Source organism: Macaca mulatta, chromosome 11, assembly GCF_049350105.2.
Source record: "Macaca mulatta isolate MMU2019108-1 chromosome 11, T2T-MMU8v2.0, whole genome shotgun sequence".
NCBI classification, from domain to species: Eukaryota; Metazoa; Chordata; class Mammalia; order Primates; family Cercopithecidae; genus Macaca; species Macaca mulatta.
The window spans coordinates 52457291-52474537 of NC_133416.1; the positions used below are offsets into that span (position 1 = coordinate 52457291).

Consider the following 17247-nt stretch of genomic DNA (forward strand, 5'->3'; position numbering starts at 1 on the left):
ACTGAGAATGAATAATATGCTTATGATGTCTCAAATTTATTACCAGCAAATAATTCTGGTTGACTAAAGATGTCTAAATATATTGGTCCTATTAAGTGTATACATGTGAAAGAAACAGGCTATAATTAGTCTTCTTTCCAGAGATTTTATATTTGTGTTTTGTTTGAATTCTTTCACTGTTGAACACTAAATTATTATTTACCACAGATGTGTTTTCTCTCTGGGATTTAGTTCGTTTGCCTTTCTCTTTCAAGAGTAAAGAAAAATATGTTGTCCTTCCATCCACCACCACTCCATGATGTGTGTCCATTCCATTGACAGTTATTCAGTTTGGGTTCGTCACCTTATTTGTGGCCTCTTTTCCACTGGCCCCTCTGTTGGCTCTCGTGAACAATATATTGGAAATAAGAGTGGACGCATGGAAACTGACCACCCAGTTTAGACGCCTGGTACCAGAGAAAGCCCAGGACATTGGAGCATGGCAGCCCATCATGCAAGGAATAGCAATTCTGGCTGTGGTGACCAATGTGAGTAGACCTAAGCTTTACAGGGTAAAGACCTTGAAGATGCATTAGATTTGCTACCTAAGGAATCAAATGTTTAGTGTTTTTTAAAATGGGAGGAACATGCTAAGTCTGTCATCCACATAAACGATATAGTTGCTCTATATAACCACTTGTTAAATGTATTTTCATTTTGTATATAATTATTTTTAACTGTCAAGACCGCCTACACAGGTACTGTTATTGCTCATTTGCTAAAGTTTTTATTCAATATGAAATATGGTAATGATAAGTACTAACACTTTTAATCCTCACATAACTATAAAAAGAGTTATCAGAAAATGCTTTTTTATAATGTGGATAGAAATCTGTTCATTTAGAGTTTGAGGACCCTAAAATAAGATCATTCTACCTTGTTTTACTACATATTCCAAGGCATCAACCTAAAATATTAACTCTGATGGTGAAGTATAAACAGTGTGTGCACTCCTGATTACCTTCCTTGACTCCAGAGCAGCAATTCTTAAAGGAGGGAGGTGGGTAGGTTTCATCACCTTTCCCACCCCACCCTTAGGTCTTTGCTCGCCATGCTCTGATCATTGGCTGAAGCAGCCTCATGCCCTGTATATATCACAGCTGTGAGGGGACAGAACTCAGTTGTTTACAGCCTGTATTCATTGATTATGGGCCATCTGAACATGTCATTTTTATGTACAGCCACAAGGGAGTTCTCAGGCAATGCAATTTTCATGCCATCCCATTAGCGGAACACCTTCCCAAGAAGTGTCCCAAAACTAGGGCCATTTCCTCCCATATTTCACTGACAGTCTCACTCCCAGGTGAACCTCCCTAACAAAGTGATTCCCCAGTTTTGTTTTCTTAAGCCACATCTTCCCTGAGTCCCCAGCCAAAACAACAGAAGTTGGCAGTGCCTGTAGGAGACGTTGGCAGTGCCTGTAGGTTAGGCTCTGGATGAGGGAAGTTACTGAGCATTGTGGGCTCTAGAGTCAGGTAGACTCGAGCTCCAGTTCCCAGTACTGTAGCTGCATGATCTTGAGCCAGGCCTTACCACTCCAGAGCCCCATTTTATTATTTGTAAAATTATTACTTCCCTACTGCATATCATAAGAATAGTACATACCAACCACAATATTAGGGAATTCGTTGAGTTAATGCATGAAGCCTCATTTCTATTGAATGTTAGCTGCTGTTATTTTATCATCTTCATTACTCATCATTGTTATTAACAGTGACTCTGAGGACTCTGACAGGTACCCCAATTGGAGGCAAAAGAATTCCAAAAGTAGTCACTGTCTGGATATGGTTACAGTTTTATACAATAAAACAAGTTATCTGGAACCTAGCTGTCATCCCTACCGCAGAACCTTAAATATATCTGAATTGCATGCTATCTGTACTATTTGGAGAAAGTTGCAAATCGCACACAAAAACCAACTACCAGAGTATGTCAGTTTCCTTTCACCCAGGTACCCCACACCTCCAACATCTACAGTGCTGCAAAATGAAGACTGATGTTTAGAAAAATGGCCGTGATGCCTTTCAAGTTCCTCGGTCATAAAACAATGAATCTGTCATGTTCAGTATGCTCTAGTACACTGAGCTGGGCAAGAACGTGGACTTGTGTGCTTTAAGAAAATTTTCAGCAACAAAGTTTGAAACTAAAAGGGTTTTTATTTGACCTTCAACCAACCAGAAAATTCAGTTGACTCAAACTCTCCCTATTCCTCAAGCATTCTGGATTGATTGTATTAGGTACCTTTTCCCAGCATCCATGCCATGGCTCCACTCCATGAGCACAGATGGAGGATTGGCTGTTTCCAAGGCGACTCAGTTTGTGTGTGTGTATAGACACTCATGCCGGCTAATTGGTGCTATTGGTTCTTATCCAATAATGGCTTTTTCTTATCACTTAACCTAGGAAAACTGCTTATGAGATTTGTGACATTGATTAAACTATGGGCAATCCCTTTTTCCATATTAGGATTTGTTATACTTCCAAGATAGCAGTTATACATCCACATACATAGGCATCTGTTTATGTGTCTGCAAGCATTAAATGTGTGTCTTATTCCCTCAAACACCCAGTGTGTATCTCACAACCTACTGTCTACCAAAAGAGAATAACCACCAGGATGAGAATGGGCATCAAGCAGGAATTTGGTATAAAATCATTCATTTTAAAGCTGCTGGTTCAATAAATAAGCTGAATTGACATTGTTGTATCATGCCAGAGCATCTGTTATTGAAGACCAATTTTAATTTATTTTTATATAAATGGAAAACTGTGTGCAGAACAGCATGGGAAATGAAGCACACTGCATTTATTTGTACTCTTGCAGCATGTGTCTCAGAGCAGCTCAATTCAGGAAGAAAAGTATCTTGTCAGAAGACAATAAAATTATCTTCTGTGTTGGAATTTTTTGTAGCTTCCTGATGCACATCTGCCAGTGATTCTATAAAAAGATATAGTTGAGTTAAATGATAATAGCAAAATTTAATCTATTGAAATCTGAGGGAAAAAAGGTAAAATATTCTTGTGGCTCCCCAGTACTGACAGGCAGAAACACACTCATATATATACATTTTTCACATCAGAGGAAATGACAAAGCTGGTTCTAGTGAGGGAAATTTTACAATAGAAAAGCCCCTTAATTGTTTTTTCTTGCTTTGCCTGAGATTTGGTTTGTGGTCTCACTGTGTCTAAACCATACGTTCAAATGAATACTATTAAAAATCATGTTAAGCCAAAAACACGTCTGCTTTTCTGCCTCATCAGTGACAATCATTTAGCTATTTTATTCACATAGAATTTGGTTTAAAGTCAAATCCTTTCTCCTTCGTTCAAACCAGTTTTACAAACTGGAGAGTTTAAAGCCCAAATTAAAGAATTTTAGAGAAAATTCATGTAATTCATAATAGCTTTACCTCCTAATACATGTCTCTCTGACACACAGGTTTATGACTGGCCCATGTTTACTCCTTTTATCTAGGAACATACTAAATTTTCTGTATGTTGTTGTTTAATTTATAATTTTCATAACTTCATCCACTTAATCTTTTTGAAGTTGAGAGACTTAGATACTAGATCAAACTAAACAGACATTATTATTTGACTATGAATGGGACAACCCCAGTATAATTCTTTCTGCTACCCAAATTTTGCTAAAATTAATAAATGCTCACACTCTAATGAAGCAACGAACATAACCATGTACTGAGGGTTTAAAGCAAATCAGGTCATGGTTTGACTTATCTAAACAAGTCAAAATACTATACAGGAAAAAAGTGAACTTTAGAGGTCATTATTTAAATTTAGATCCAGGAAAACATGCAGTTTACATTGTGTTTATGAAAAGCAAGTGCTAAAATCAATTATATAAAGCTGGATTATTTTCATAACATTGACTCTGATTACATGTGCAAGTCTTCTAGGCTGAGGTCAGTGGCTCATGCCTATAATGCCAGCACTCAGAGAGGCTGAGAGAATTGCTTGAGGCCAGGAGTTCCAGACTAGGCTAGACAACATAGTAAGAACCCATCTCTACAAAAAATGTTTAAAGATTAGCCAGGCAGAGTGGAGTGCACCTGTAATTCTAACTACTCAGGAGGATCACTTGAGCCAAGGAGTTTGAGGTTACAGTGAGCTATGGTCATGCCAGTGCACTCCAGCCTGGACAACAGAACAAGATCCTATCTCACTATCTGCATATATTTTGCAGTTAAGAAAGAATTAAGATTTCTGAATCTTTAAAAAAAAAAAATCAACATGATGAAAATAGTAAATCTGCCATATTTGTTAACCTGACCTATAAAAACTATAACTTCGGCCGGAGGGGGTGGCTCATGCCTGTAATCCCAGCACTTTGGGAGGCTGAGGCGAGCGGATCACCTGAGGCCAGGAGTTCAAGACTGGCCTGGCCAACATGACAAAACTCTGTCTCTACTAAAAGTATAAAACTTAGCCGGGCTTGTTGGCACGTGCCTGTAATCCCAGCTACTCAGAAGTCTGAGGCAGGAGAATTGCTTGAACCCAGGAGGCGGAGGTTGCAGTGAGCCAAGATCATGCCATTGCACTCCAGCCTGGGCAACAAGAGCAAGACTCCATCTCAAAAGCAAAAAACCAAACAAAAAACCATAACTTCATTTTCACTTTTTGTTGTTTTTCTCCCAAAATAGGCCATGATCATTGCTTTCACATCGGACATGATCCCCCGCCTAGTGTACTACTGGTCCTTCTCCGTCCCTCCCTATGGGGACCACACTTCCTACACCATGGAAGGGTACATCAACAACACTCTCTCCATCTTCAAAGTTGCAGACTTCAAAAACAAAAGCAAGGGAAACCCATACTCTGAGCTGGGTAACCATACCACATGCAGGCAAGTTCTGCTTTACTTGTTTAAAAACGCACTTCATCTTTAAAAGGGGTTTTCTTGTGACTTAATTCTGTTTGGTGTCATTTTTTAATTATTTAATTTTTATTTCTTTATAACTTCAGGATCAACTGGGTGCTTTGGTGTCATTTAAATCAAGCTGCTAGAGACATTTTTTCCCCATAGCTTTCTCTTGAGTGAAACTCAGAAAATGTATATGTATGTATATTTATTAAAAAGTTAATGAAGACTAGGGGTAGAACTTTCAGACCAAACCATAAAGATTTAAAGATGAGAGTTTCAAAGGATTACAGGGAGATTGATTCCAAAGAAAAGTCATAGAAATAGAGAAACTTCAAGAGGTCCCAGAACAAAGATAATTCAGTTGTTAATACTGTTGTGTTATTCAAGCACAATCTGAAGATATTGAATGATGGCAAACTAGCACCTCACATAACAGGGGCATACAGAGAGAAGAGATGTAAATACTCAGCTGAACAGTATTATCTAAAAATATTCCAAAACTCTCTCCATCGATTTTAATGGCTGGTGAGTTCAACAGTGGACAGTATGTACCAGGTAAATTACCAATTGATAGTTTGTGAACCGTAGGTCATTGACCTTTTTTCCTGGATCATAGAGTTTCACCTAAAACAAGAGGCTTTAAAGTTTATTTAGTCCAACTCCTCAAAGCCTTCACCAACTCAAATTCTCAATAATGCAACCAGGAAACCAGAAATAAGCCCAAAATAAATGTTTGTGTTACACCTAGTGGAGCCTCTTTACAATTCTGTATTGAATCTCCTTATTCTTACTTTCCACAATTCTAATCAGAAATTAAACTCTTCTAGGTTTAATAGCTTACAGGCATAAAATTAGATATGTACTACCTGAGGAAGATACACCAACAGCAGTTAACAGTTGATATCTGACAAGAATTAGGTAAAAAATTATAGCAAGCAGATAGTACTCTGTATGAGGAGAGAGAGTCCCATAGCTGAATGAACCCTGATGATACCATTATATAAATAAATTTATAAACATGATCCCTTAAACAGGAATTGTTTTGAGAAAACAGGGATAAATGTTGGGAGAAAAAATTTAAAACTTTAGTTCTTTTATAAAGATGGGTTATTTTCTACAAAGATGGACCCTGTTATTACCATCATTCTCTGATTAAATATTAAATGAGATATAACTGTAGTTATTTTGGGGCTTTGTTACCAAATTGAGCTTTAAGAGAAAATGTATGTGATGTCCAGTTTAAAAGAGCATTGAATCAAATATGACCTCTACTTTTTTTTTTTTAATTTTTTGAGACAGAGTCCTGCTCTGTTGCCCAGACAGGAGTGCAGTGACGCCATATCAGCTCCCTGCAACCTCCACCTCCCGGGTTCAAGCAATTTTCATGCCTCAGCCACCGGAATAGCTGGGATTACAAGCGCGTGCCACCACACCTGGCTAATTTTTGTATTTTTAGTAGAGATGGGGTTTCGCCACATTGGCCAGGCTGGTCTCGCACTTCTGGCCTCAAGTGATCCACATGCCTCGGCCTCCCAAAGTGCTAGGATTACAGGCATGAGCCACTGCACCTGGCCATGACTTCTTTTTAAATGGGGCCTTTGTTTACAGTATTCAGTCAAAAAGATTTGTCTCCCAATATGTCTCCATTTCGTTTTCAGGTATCGTGATTTCCGATACCCACCTGGACACCCCCAGGAGTATAAACACAACATCTACTATTGGCATGTGATTGCAGCCAAGCTGGCTTTCATCATTGTCATGGAGGTAGGAAAAGTATGCTTTCAAACAGTTTATAAGGATGTGTATTTGCAGACCTTCCATTAAATGTTGCCAACTCCATACTTAACATGTATGATACCTTCTTATCACTTGCTAATATTTTAGGAAATATGTTAATCGGTTTTGACCTGAAAATATTCAAACAACTTCATTAACGAGAGCATTATCTGCTTTTAAACTTTAAAAGCATGTTATATGTAAAAGGGATTCAATATCATTCTTTACTAACTTTTTAAAATTTAGGGCACTGGGCAGCATGTTGGGCTGTGAAAGGGCTTATTCAAGATGAGTAAGATGATGTGATCTCTGCCTGTGAGAAACTTTTACTGCTGGGAGAGTTTGAAATTGACCAGCTCTGAAAAATGACTAAGGCAACTATAAATTTGTAATTGATGTAGCCAACTATGCTTCCTATGCAGAGTGAATTAACTACTGCCAAATTATAAAGTATCAGAGGTTACTTAATTGGTATGGTCGATAGGATTGTATTTAAGCTGCAAGAAACAGAAAACGCAGTCTATGGTGGCTTAAATAAGGTTGATTCCCCTCCCTCCAACCCACATAACAGAGTTCACGAAAGTATGTGGTTGCTCCTGAATCAGTCAATACCAGTTCACTGATGGAAGCAGTATATCCAGTTCTTGGATTTGCTCTCATATATGTGTCCCCTTATGGCTGCTGAAATTCCAGATAACAAATTACATGCAAAGCAGGAAGAAGGGCAATGCTAACCATATCCAGTCCTTTTTGTCAGGAAAGAATGCTTTGCCAGAAGCCCCTACCGTGGACTTCCACCTACATCTCATTGACCAGAACTATAGCATGTGGTTTTCTTAGCAGCAAGAGGGGCTGAGGCAGGTGGATTTCATTTGCTCTGAATAAAACCACTCAGCAGAGAAGAAGTGGGGTAGACTCCCTGGCTTTTTGGTACTTATACTAGTTTTTTTTTTTTTTTTTTTTTTTTTTTTCAAGTAGCTACCAAACATTAAACAGGGAAGACAAGTAACTCATGGTTAGTTCACCATCGTAAGTGGCTTTCTCAAGTACAGTATGTGATATATCAGCAGGAGTCACAAGTTTCTATTCAAACATGTAGTTGATGAAGTGATTGGCCCTCTGCTTTTGATATTGTGGTAGATCATTTAATTGTCTTTACATATGCAGTGGACCATCCCCACTGCAAAACTTCTAGAGCCAGCTTGATAATTCCTTTGCATTTCTGAGCTCACTGGAAGGGAAGAGAATCTACAGAGAGAGGGAAAATTAGGTGATGGGCTTTTCTTTTTTTTTTAAGAGACGGAGTCTCACTCTGTCACACAGGCTGGAGTGCGGTGCCATGATCTTAGCTCACTGCAACTTCTGCCACCCGGGTTTAGCCGATTCTCCTGCCTCAGCCTCCCAAGTACCTGGGACTACAGGTGCATGCTACCATGCCTGGCTAATTGTATATTTTTAGTAGAGACGGGGTTTCACCATATTGGCCAGGCTGGTCTTGAACTCCTGACCTCAAGTGGTCCGCCCTCCTTGGCCTCCCAAAGTGCTGGGATTACAGGCATGAGCCACTGCACCCGGCCTAAGTGATGGGCTGTAATAGGGCAGTGAGCAGGGTTATGTTATGCAAGGGTGATATAACAGAAATTCCCTGTAGTGCTGGAGGGCTCAGAGAGCAAGCTGGTACACATCAGTGCCTCCATCTGAAGCTCAAGGAGATCATGCTTTGGTTCAGAAGGGAAGTGGAAAAACTGAGCTTGAGATTCCTGGATAAGCCAGAGACCCAAAACAGGGCTGCATTTGTCTCAGTAGAAAGAAGTGTGTTTCTTTTCTGGAGAAAAGTGTCCTCAGTTTAGACCCCAGGTTTTTCTCAGATCAAGCTAATCAAATATGAGCACACAAACAAAGATGGTCAATAACAAGAGGTGATTTAAAAAAAAAAAAAAAAAAACGTGTGAGAAACAACTGATTTGGACTCTCAGTAACCTCAAGGGTTTGTTTGAACTGTCAGATAAGGAATATAAATTAACTGTATGTGAAAATATTTAAATAATTTTGGGTAGAATTTTAAAAGAGCAAGAAACTAAAAAAAAAAATTATAAGGCAATTTTGAAAAAACTAAATGGAACTTCTAGAAATTAAATCATTGGTGAAATGAAAAAAAGAAATAACATGGATGAAACAAAAGTTTAGGCAACTCTGAAGAAAGAATTTGTGAATTGGAAGATAGGTCTGAAAAAATTACTCCTGATACATCGCAGGGAGATAAGAAAATAGAAAATATGAAAAAAAAATGCTAAGTGATATGGAAGAATGAGAAATACTAACTTAAAAAAATGAAAGAAGCAGAAAATGGATTAAAGAGATGAAAGAGTTCACAGATCAGAAAGCATGACATGTATCAAGCAGAATAAAGAAATCCACTTACACATATTAGAAGGAAAATGCAGCACACCAAAAATACAACCTTGGAAGTAACCAGAGGAAAAAAACTGATGACTAACAGAGAAAACTAAAGCGAGAATGGGAGTAGACTTTTTAACAGTAACAACGGAAGCCAAGAGAGTAGTCTATCTCCAGAATGCTAAAGAAGGTAGCTATAAACCTTAAATTACAGCAGAAGTTTGAAATCTTTCTGCAATGAAAACACCAGACCATGTGGTTTTTATTGGAGAGTGATACGAAACTTTTTAAAACAGATCATTTCAATCCTATACAAATGCCTTCAGTATCAGAAAGAGGAAATACTCTCCAACTCATTTGGTGAGGCTAAGAGTAGCCTAAATCCTAAAATCAGACAAGAAGAGAGAAAGGAAAATAAAGCCAACCCTGTTCATTACATAGATGCAAAGATCTAAGATGTGTAAAGTGAAATGATGGACATGTTAATTTGTTCCACTATAGAGTAAGTCCTCACTTAACATCCTCATTAGGCTCTTGGAAACCATGACTTTAAGATAACAACATCTACCAAAACCAGTGTTTTTTCTCATCAATGCTGTAATGAAACAACATTGAAGGAAATGATGTTGTTCGAGGACCTGGAGTTGCAGTTTCCAAGAACCTGTCGATGATGTTGAGGACTCACTACGTACATGTGTCTTACAACATCATGTTGTATACCTTTACGCAAAATTTTTTAAAAATGTACAAATCTGAATCTAGAGATATATTTTAAAAAGATAACATCACACCACCAGGCTTTAACCTGGAAATGCAAGGGTGACATAACAGAGAAATTCCACATATCTATAAATATTCCCTACCTCAGAAACAGATGAAAGAACTCTTTCCTACAGCATCAACCTTTGTCCCTTTGCTATATAATTTCCATTATCACTAAACACACTAATATCTCTCACATCTCAAAATTCTCTCCGTCCTTACCTCGCCAGTCCTGCTTCACTTCTCTTCTCCTCTTTGTGGCCAGCGCCGTTGAATGAGTTGCCAATACTCATGCTGTCCTTGATTCCTCTGTCTTTCTGTCATGCTTTCACCCCCTCCACTTCACTGAAGCTGCTCTTGCCAGTTACCAGCAGCCACCACTTCTCCACCCTCCCCTCACCTGACTTAGCAACTTTTGACTCAGCAAAAATCTGAGTCAAAATTTCACAGAAAATCTGACTTCAGATTTTCCTCATCACTTACCCCTGGAAACTCCTCCTCACTGGGCTCCTAGGAAAATACGCTTTCCTCCTGCGTCCCTGGCCATTCCACCTCAGGTTCTATGCCAGTACTTTATTCTTTAGTGATCCTGGGACTCATCCCTTGGTTGTCTTCTTTTCTCTCTCCTTGGCCTCTTGATGATCTCCTGGAGTCTGTTGGCTCTAAATACCATCTGTATGCTAAAAGGACCTTAAAATGGTTGTTTCCAGAGCACACCTCTCCTGAACTCCACCCATGAATCCAATGGCCTACCTGGATTCTTTCTTTCTGTCTGCTTGAATGCCTAACAGAGATGTCTCACATCTACTGCCCCACATGCCTATATTTTCCTCCATTCACTTCAAATGTTCTCCCAACCCAGCTCAAAATCTCTCCCATCCACAGTATTTCCCTCTTGATTATGGCAACTCCATCTCAATACTGCTCAGGTTAGAGTCCCTGGAACCCTTATGCTATATCCAATCTGGTTGGCTTTTCCTTTGAAAATATATCAGTGAGCACTTCAGACCAACTATGCTGCTACCACCAGGTCAGAGCCACTGTCATTTTTTTGCCTGGATTAGGACCAGAGTCTCCTAGCTGGGCTTGCTCTTGTCTTCCTCTCTTACTCAGAGTCAGAGCCAGAGTCCTCACAGTGGCACACAAGGCCTCATGGATCCAGCCATGCCCCAGTGCCCCTCAGACATCATTTCTCTCCTCCTCACCTACTCCGCACCATCTTTGCCTTTTCTTGAATGCACTCTGGAGGTTTCCTCCAAACCAGCTCTGCATTAGCTATTCCCTTTGCCTAGAATGTCTTTCCTTCTGGTATCTGCAGGGCTTGTTCCCTCACCTCAAAGTGTTTGCTCACTTAGGCATATCCAGACTAATCTGCAGAAGAATCTCTTCATAGTACTCATCACTTTTTAACACCATGAATAATTTGTTTTTAATTATGCTTATATTATCTCTCTCCCCTTGCTAGGTCAGAGATTTTTTATTGATAAATTAAAAAATGAAAAGGTATTTAGCCTCATTGGTAATCAGGGAAATGCAGAGTAAGACCAAAGGGAAAGTCCATTTCATAATCACTAAGTTGGTTTTTTTTAAAAAAAAAAAAAAAGTCTGATCCAGCCTGAGCAACATGGCAAAACCCAAAATTAGCTAATTAGCTGGGCGTGGTGGCAGGTACCTGTAATCCCAGCTACTCAGGTGGCTGAGGCAGGAGAATCGCTTGAACCCGGGAGATGGAGGCTGCAGTGGGCCAAGATCGCACCACTGCATTCAAGCCTGGATGACAGTGAGACTCTGTCTCAAAAAAAGAAAAAAAAAAAAAGTTTGATGATACCAAGTGCTGGCAAGGATGTAGAGCAACTGAAACTGTCACTGCTGTGGGAGTGTAAGTTGGTATACCTGCTTTGGAAAATGTTTTGATATCCTCTTATAAAATGGAACATTCACATGACAGAGTCTCAGCAGTCCCACTCCTAGGTCCACACTCTTGAGAAATTTGCAGATATCTAGGATTCCAGCACAGTAATGTTCACAGCAGCCTTGTTCCTAAAACGAAAACTGGAAACAATCTCAATGCCTGTTCATAGGGGAACAAATAAATTATAGTGTATTCACACAGAAGAATATTACACAGCAGTGAAAATTAATGGACTAGTTTTATAAGTTTTATAGAATAACACTGATAAATCTTTTTTTTTTTTTTTTTTTTTTTTGAGACAGAGTTTCACTCTTTTTGCCCAGACTGGAGTGCAATGGCGTGATCTCAGCTCACTGCAACCTCCGCCTCCCAGGTTCAAGCGATTCTCCTGCCTCAGCCTCTCGAGTAGCTGGGATTACAGGCATGCGCCACCATGCCTGGCTAATTTTTGTATTTTTAGTAGAGACGGGGTTTCTCCATGTTGGTCAGGCTGGTCTTGAACTCCCGACCTCAGGTGATCCACCCTCCTCAGCCTCCCAAAGTGCTGGGATTACAGGCGTGAGCCACCGCGCCCGGCCAACATTGATGAATTTTAGGCAATACTTTTGAACAAAAAGCAGCCTGGTGTGGTGGCCCAAGCCTGTAATCCTAGTGCTTTGGAAGGCCAAGTTGGGAGGATTGCTTGAGGACAGGAGTTTGAGACCAGCCTGGGCAACATAGCGGGACCCTGTCTCTACAAAGAAATTTTAAAAGTAGCCAGGCATGGTGGCATGCACATGGATCACTTGAACCCAGGAGTAGGAGGCTTCAGTGAGCTATGATCACGCCACTGCACTCCAGCCTGGGTGACAGAGTGAGAACCTGATCCAAAACAAAAGAAAATAATTTCCAAAAGACTGCATGCAGATCATAAAGGTGAAGTCAAGCAAGACTATATTTTGGGGGTCTATATACATATTTTGTCAAACTTTTTAAAAAATAAATGAGAATGATACACATACACTTGTACAGATATGATAGCATTGACTTTAGCAGAAGTGCAGGGCCATTAGAAAAAGAGACACAAAATACAACAGCATTATCAACATTCTAGTTTTTAAGTTTAATGGTGGTTTTTTGGGGTATTTATTTTTTCTTTATCCTTTATAACCATTATATGTGTGTGTATATACTTTTCTACATATCACATAGTATTATTTATCTGTAGAAAGTAACAGTAACTGCTAGACAGAGCCACACTATTGATTAGACACGATGGCATTAGTGGTTGGATGTGTGTGTAAAATATCCACTGCCTTGTCCAGTTAAACTGCCATAATGAGAAGCAAGAATGAAAGGAACTCGGTGTTCTCCTCCATTTCTTTGTGAGTGATATTTTTCTTCTTCTCTCCCCCAGCACGTCATCTACTCTGTGAAATTTTTCATTTCATATGCAATTCCCGATGTATCAAAACGCACGAAGAGCAAGATCCAGAGAGAAAAATACCTAACCCAAAAGCTTCTTCATGAGAATCACCTCAAAGATATGACGAAAAATATGGGGGTGATAGCTGAACGGATGATAGAAGCAGTAGATAACAATTTACGACCAAAATTAGAATAAGAGCTTTATGTTCTGAGAAGCACTTTAAGGAATTTAGCTCTGTCAAAATATATTAGGAATCACTAATGAGAATGTTTAAGTTAAATCACTTTGGCAAATACGAGTCTTAACTATTGCCATTTCCACCTGTATTATTTTTCAGTTTCAGCTAGCGATGCAGAAACTGGAAAATGTAAAACTTAGATCATGAAGGGCATAAAACTTATCACCTGGAAAACCTAAATGTTACCTTTTTCTGATAAATTGGAATTTTACAGAAAAAGTCCCTTAGTGTGCTTAAAAACCACCCCTTCTAAAGTAGAATGGATTCTTTTTTTTCTATTTGATTACTTTGATTTCTATTCTCAGGCGCATGATCTCAGGCGCATGATCTCCTTTATTTTCAGGCCATGTTTTATTTCTTCACTTTGCTAGAACTGTTCCAGGGTCATCTTTTCCTTGCAGTACCATCATTATAGATTTAATAGCTTTCCTGTGATTAAAAATAGCTAACTAGACTCAAGGATTCACAATAGTTAGGTGTATTATCAATACCTCCAGAAAGGAAACCTCAGTTAATCAGAGGAAATAGTTTCAGTCTTCATTTGAACATGTCTTTCCATCTCAAAAAAATACTTGTAGTACGTTGGAATGAAGATAGCAAGGTTTTGAAGCGTATTTGTCCTAATCCACAATGACACTTTTTATCTTCCAGGAGCCCTTCTAGGAGGTCCCGTGCCTAATCAATGTTGACTGCTTTGCAGATCTCAAGGGAATAAAATGACAAAAGTAGGGAAAGTTACAGATTCAAACAGCATTTTAACTCATGTTGATCTGCATAATTAATTTATCTTTTCTAAAGATGTGTAGTTTCTTGGAAAACAGTGATATCACATGATTAAAATTACATTTTTATCAACGTAATTGTCTGGAAAAGATAAGCCCATCAATTTTCTACCAGTTGACTTTTATTCATTAGATACAGAAGGTGCAGTATTACACATCACCAGCTGCCTTTGCGAATGGCTCACTACACAGCCATTGTGGCATGACTGTGTGCATGGGCAGAAACAGCAAGTGCCCCCATTGTGGTCACTGGGTGGGGAGTGCCTTTTGTCAAGGAGTCTGTAGGACTTGGCTTATTTCTATATGCCAAAGTGATCAACACACCAAAGTCTCTGCCATAAAGAATGTGGCTTCCTTGCATCCTCCATCCTGTTATTCTGGGCCCAGTAATTTGGTGTAACTGTCCGATTGTACTAGAGACAGGAATATACCAAGATTATTCATCATCAAGTAAAGAGACTCTAGATTAGATCTGATTTTTTGGCCTCCTCTAGAGTCAATCAGGCAGTTAAGAGTAATAAAGGAAAATGGTTTGGTCACAAACCCTACCATTATCTGGAGATTACTTCCTGCTGCACTCCTGTCCTGCCATGCACGTCTTGCCCCCTCACTTTTGTTCAGCCTAGCAGTCTACTTCACGTTATTGCCTTGTAAGTGTCGGGCCTCCTGGGCACTCTGGAAAAGACAGGGAGCCAGGCCCTCTCACCCCTACTGGTAACAGGTCAGTGCTGGGTGCAGGAGAGGGAGGTGATTTGCATCGTGGTCATGCTGCATGGGCCTCACTGGGATGCTGTTAAATGCCAGAGGAGCCAACCTATCAGAATCCTAGCAGCAACAGGAAACTCAGATTTTAGAGGCTTTTTACAAAAAAGCAGCTTAACTCTAGGTCCTGATTTCAAATACCTGCCATGAATGATTTTTAAGTATTTATGTAGGATCCATCAAAGCAGTATTCTCAGCTTTTGAATTGTCTTAATGGATCAGGGACACCATTTCACTGTCTCTCTTGATCATGTTAATGATGTAGTCAGAGTTCAAAACAGGCCACATGAGGTCTGACTGCACAGAGATGGAGAAATGAATTTCTTCCCACTGAAGGAAACTCTTTCTCATTCGCAGCCAAGATGGGAGTGCCACTGTTCCTCTCTTCACTTCTGAGATACTGCTTCTAGAAGCGGGTGTCACTTCCTCTCTATTACCTCTTCTCTGAAGTGTGTGGCTATCTCCTTGTGTTTAAATTTGGCAGTTACTCGCCATGTATGTCAGCATAGAAAAGGAAATGTTTTTACCTTATCTCCTGTATGTATGATAGAACTTAAAAGAAATGTGCATTTGTTTTCATAGCCCCAGCAGAGAAAATCCTCTTCATAGATTACATGCGCTGCTGTGGACAGGAGGGAACAAAACCCTCTACATATTTAAAAGCACCAAATGTAATATCTGACACTGTTAAGATGCCCAAAAGAGCAAAGTTGTAGTGGAGATGCAGGGTCGTTTCCCCATGCCATCCACAGTGTTAGTGAGTCCAGGGCTGACTTGCAGTGATGAAGAAAAGCAGGGAGCTGTGTCTGCCGACAATGGTGGCTGCATCTGTAAGTGGCTTCAGAGGCAGCAGCCCTGGGGAAATTGATGGGTGTGGCAGTGGACCTGTGAAGAGGGAGAATCTGGCCCTCAGCCTGTCCAGTGTTAACCACTAGAGAAACTGAGCTTTATATCCTTTTGTATTGCCTGTGAATTTTAGCATATTGAAACATTAGGCCAAATACTCAGGGGATTTTTCATTAAACATCCCTCAGATAATTTAGCTGTATGTCGTTAGAAAGGGAAAGCTATCATTTTTACTTTAAAAATAAACAAGGCCATCTTGTAAACTGTCACCAAAGTCTTCCCTTTTTTATTGCATGTGTGTCTTGAATTTCATAAAACATTAATTCACAATAGGGGGTCAGAATGTACTCTTGTTGAAACACTTCTTGTACCATTTTATGTTCATAATTATGTTTGAGGAGGTAAAAATGTATGAGCAGCTTAAGTGAAGTAGAACTATTCATGATGCTTTTCATACATTGTGGCATAAGATGTAAAGTTTGTAATTAATGTTCATTTCTGTGCATTTTAATATTCTTTTATAATTATGAGCATTTTAATAAATTCATTTTTACAAACAATAGTATGGTCTATTCTATATTGTCTTAATGTTTTTAAGGAAGAGAACAAATATATATCTGCTATTTACTAGTGGCCAGTTGTGTATCCCTTAGATAAATGTATGCTTTTATGTCGGTTTTTCACAGGCTTCACTTCAGAGATTTGCTTTGGATTTTTAAAAATTATATTCAGTGTATTAAGGTTACAGGTTAGAAAAGGTAGTTATTAAACTCAGCCAAATCCTATTCTTTTTGTCAATCTAGCAAATTTTACCACTTTTTACCAGACTTTTGAATAATGTTCGGTTTCACCTACTAGGTTAATGAAATGTGTTAAAATATCTGCCATAGCATTTATAAATGTAGCATATTCCATTCATTTCCTTTCTAAAATAGTTGTTATATGACCAATAGTGACCCAGAGCACGTAACTGGCAAAACTAGAAACCTCTTTCTCTTGCTGCCTTCTCTCTGTAGGACACCTTTCCCAAACGGTTGTGTTCCCTGTCACCCCTTCATTACTGAGACAATATGTAAATGGACGATGGCCAGACCATATGTAGAAGCAGAACTCTACCTACACCCTGCCCCTGCTATCTGCAATAGTCACCCCAGGGAGCCAGCCTGCAGTAGGTTATACTAACAGAAAGTCAGAGTGCTCTCTCCAGTTACAATCCAGGAAACTAAAGAATAACTTCTGTAACAATTGGCCCAATATTACCAGGACCTGATGAATAACTGACAGCTTCCCTAATTTTGGTCCCTGCTCATACCTTAGGACCAACCAGAGAAAGCCAAATATGCCCTGCTAATCATCACATAGGATATCCGCTTCTAGTTAGCTACCTACAGCTCCCACATCAGCGGCCTCCAATCAGGCGTAGCAGAAGCCTTCCCACTCTTT

General features: G+C 39.4%; 1 protein-coding gene across 5 annotated transcripts in view; it reads left to right on the forward strand.

Annotated features, from left to right (window-relative positions):
• The window catches only part of ANO6 (anoctamin 6), a 215940-nt gene extending 199576 nt beyond the window's left edge, over positions 1-16364 (forward strand). For all 5 annotated transcript variants that reach the window (XM_001092876.5, XM_002798540.4, XM_077953929.1 and 2 more), the window contains 4 exons: positions 322-527; positions 4701-4903; positions 6580-6685; positions 13165-16364. In XM_001092876.5, the coding sequence (XP_001092876.2) occupies positions 322-527; positions 4701-4903; positions 6580-6685; positions 13165-13371 (722 nt within the window). In that variant the 3' untranslated portion in view covers positions 13372-16364. The remainder of the gene's footprint in view (positions 1-321; positions 528-4700; positions 4904-6579; positions 6686-13164) is intronic.
• Positions 16365-17247: the final 883 nt, after the last annotated feature.